General features: G+C 29.6%; 1 protein-coding gene across 1 annotated transcript; it reads right to left on the minus strand.

The window, feature by feature from the left end:
• Positions 1–18: 18 nt before the first annotated feature.
• Positions 19–780, minus strand: LOC111617548 (chaoptin-like; the record flags this gene model as incomplete). The annotated part of the gene is made up of 1 exon (XM_023358828.1): positions 19–780. A coding segment is annotated over exon 1 (439 nt), but the record flags the coding sequence as incomplete, so codon positions are not given.
• Positions 781–3,104: the final 2,324 nt, after the last annotated feature.

Consider the following 3,104-nt stretch of genomic DNA (forward strand, 5'->3'; position numbering starts at 1 on the left):
AAAATATATGGAGTTTACCTATGATATGTTTTGTACTGCTGAAAGTTGTGCAGCTTTCTCTACTTAAAGCAAGTACTTCAGGTTTCATGGAAGATAATTGATTTCCTCGTATGTCCAGCGTTAGATATCGAACATCAGCGAGATATTTCAACAAACCATCTGGTAAAGTATTAATGGAAGTATTTGTTATTCTTAAAATCAGTTCGTGAGTTTGTAATCCTAAGAATGCATCCGGGAATATTTTTGTTAGTTTCTCTCCTGTTACTGTTAATTCTCTCAGTTTTATTCCGAAAGTCCATTGTAATTGATGATTCAACATTGGTTCTTCTACTTCTATCCAAAAACGCCTCAACGATGAACACTTTGCAAGTAAATCGTGAAGGCGAAACGTCCTGACCGAAGCGTACGTTCCAGTTTTTAGAGTTTTTAAATATCTAAAATGAAAAACAAAACACATATTAAGATAAATTATAACAATAATTGTAATGTAATAAACATTACTCGAGCAATGTTTAGCATGTATTTGCTGAAATAATGCCGAAATTCAAGAATGCCGCCATGTTGAATGCTCGAGTGTCATATACTGTACTTTGAAATGTGCCTCATATGCTGTAATTTGAACGTTAAAATGTATACCTTCGTTGATGAAATACTGTAATGTTTCAATATTCAAATTGTTGTTCAATGCTTGAATACTAGCAACCTACTTTAACGTTGACTTTAACCTGTAATGTTCAATGCTGGAATCTTCTGTTTTAAAGCTTTGTGTAATATAATATATTAAGATGAATAAGAAATTCTGTCATTTAGAAAAATTTACAAAAAAAAAAGCTATACAAAATAAAATGCCGAATTCTTTATTGGGCTATAAAGACAAATAATAATTAAGCAATTTGGCAAGAGGAAGACTACCAGGTCGCCCTCTGTTGTCAAATATAATAACTATAAATAAATTAATTAAAAAAATTATAGTTATTATATTTAACAAGAGATGGCAGCCTGGTAGCGTGCCTCTTGCCAAATTGCTTAGTAATTATGTAGCCATATAGCCCGGTAAAGAATCCGGCTTTTTCGTCTAACATTTTAAATAACAATTGGATTATTTGTATTTATTAAAATAAGCTATAAACAAAAATTCACGTATTTAACACAATTTTATAAAATGCTGCACATAATTATCATGTAAAATGGCGGATCGAAGTTCTTCAAATATCGAAAACGTTTCATCAATAAGAAATTATTTTATAAATTTATAAAATTAACAAACACTTAACTTAAATAATTACAAAAATCAGGAAAAAAAGTAAAATAAACTCGTGGTATTTCTTTAAATTTAAAAAGAAAAGAAAAAAAATGGGGCCGCTTCTCGCGAATTCAAACGTGATGGAGAAGCGGAATTGATAAATGTCTCAAAGGTGACCATTAAAGAGACGTCCTCGTGAATAATTTCTTGGAGGATAAGTAAAATTAAATATTAAAAGATTGAAATAACTATATTTAAAACGTATTCTTTAAAACATTATCATTGAGAAACTCTTCAGAAGAAGTAAAAGTAATAAAAGTTTGTATCCGCAGTTATATTTGAGAAAAATAAAGGAGGAAAAAAAATAATTCTCTGACTTAATAAAAAGATTCTTTTAATTCTTATTCAAACTTGCCATTATCAAATACGTCCATTAATTGTTAAGTTGATGGGGGATTTGTTCGGCAAACTCAGCTTTAATGAGACGATGAGTACATCATTTCTAAAACTGCTTGTTTAAGAATTAACTACGTCAGAAGAGAGGAAAAATATGCATTTTTTTTCTGGAAAATATGAATTTCTACAAATTAAAAAAAAAAGAATTAATGGAGTTGTAAATTCTTCTTGCATTTTTTGAATTTATTTTAATTTTTATTTAAATTTATGACAATGACAGCACTTAGTAACAGTTCAATATACGGCTTTCCTATTTTTTTATATTCATTTTCTTGCNCCCCTATAACACTGTTGATAATTCCGTTTTATATGAATTCCATGTTGTACGAGTCACTTAGATTTTACAAATACGTGAGCCGTTCACTGGCCGGCTCACGTATTTGTAAAATCTAAGTGACTCGTACAACATGGAATTCATATAAAACGGAATTATCAACAGTGTTATAAGGGGGTCGACTGGTATTTAAACAAATTAATAAATTTTTTCCTATATTTTCAATTATTTTTATTAAATTACAGAACATTTAATAGAATTGCAAACATATTTTAAATTATAAATTGAGTCAATTAACATTAAAATTATTTCATAAGATTTGAATTTTTAAGTTATAATATACAGTTTATGCTGTATATATACATTAACTTGAATTATATATATACAGTATATCTTATTCTGAAAAACAGTAATGTATATATACATCAGAATAAAAATATATTCAATATTATAATATATAAATATATATTTTATAAAAATCTAGATCTTTCCTGACTTTATTTATCTTTAATGCTCTCGTATCTAATATTAAAAGTTGATAGAGTGAAGCATTATCTACTCCAGAATAGCTCGCGGTTCCCAACTTGATATAAAAGATCTCCAGATACAAATGGAGTCGAAATTCAACTATTAAATAAATATAAAAATTTCAATTTATTGAATAATTCACTTTTCTCTAACTACATTCTTCTATGGTTAGAGTGTAGAGATGAATTTTACGCTTATTTGGCTGCAATTTTTAAATTATACATTCCCACTGTCGTTAGAAGCGGTTACAACCTTCCTTCTGAGACAGTAGGGACCTCAGAAGGGAGGTTGCACCCCTAAATCCTCCACTATTCAAGTGTCTAAAACCCTTGAACAGTAGAGGATTTAGGGGTGCAACCTCCGCTTACAAGTGTCTAAAACCCTTGAACAGTAGAGGATTTAGGGGTGCAACCTTTACATACAAGAGTTTAGACCCTAATATTACGTAACGTTTCTGTAAACATCCCTTCTGGGAAGGTTTTTCCCGTGTAAAGCCTCAGGTAGTAAAGAATTTTGTAAGGTATATCGTTTCCTTTTCCCATCCCCTCTAAAGGTTTCTGGAGCTACGAGTATGCAATTTTTTACGTCACAATTATATAATAA

Source organism: Centruroides sculpturatus, unplaced genomic scaffold, assembly GCF_000671375.1.
Source record: "Centruroides sculpturatus isolate CEXI.00-Female unplaced genomic scaffold, Cexi_2.0 scaffold6392, whole genome shotgun sequence".
NCBI lineage: Eukaryota > Metazoa > Arthropoda > Arachnida > Scorpiones > Buthidae > Centruroides > Centruroides sculpturatus.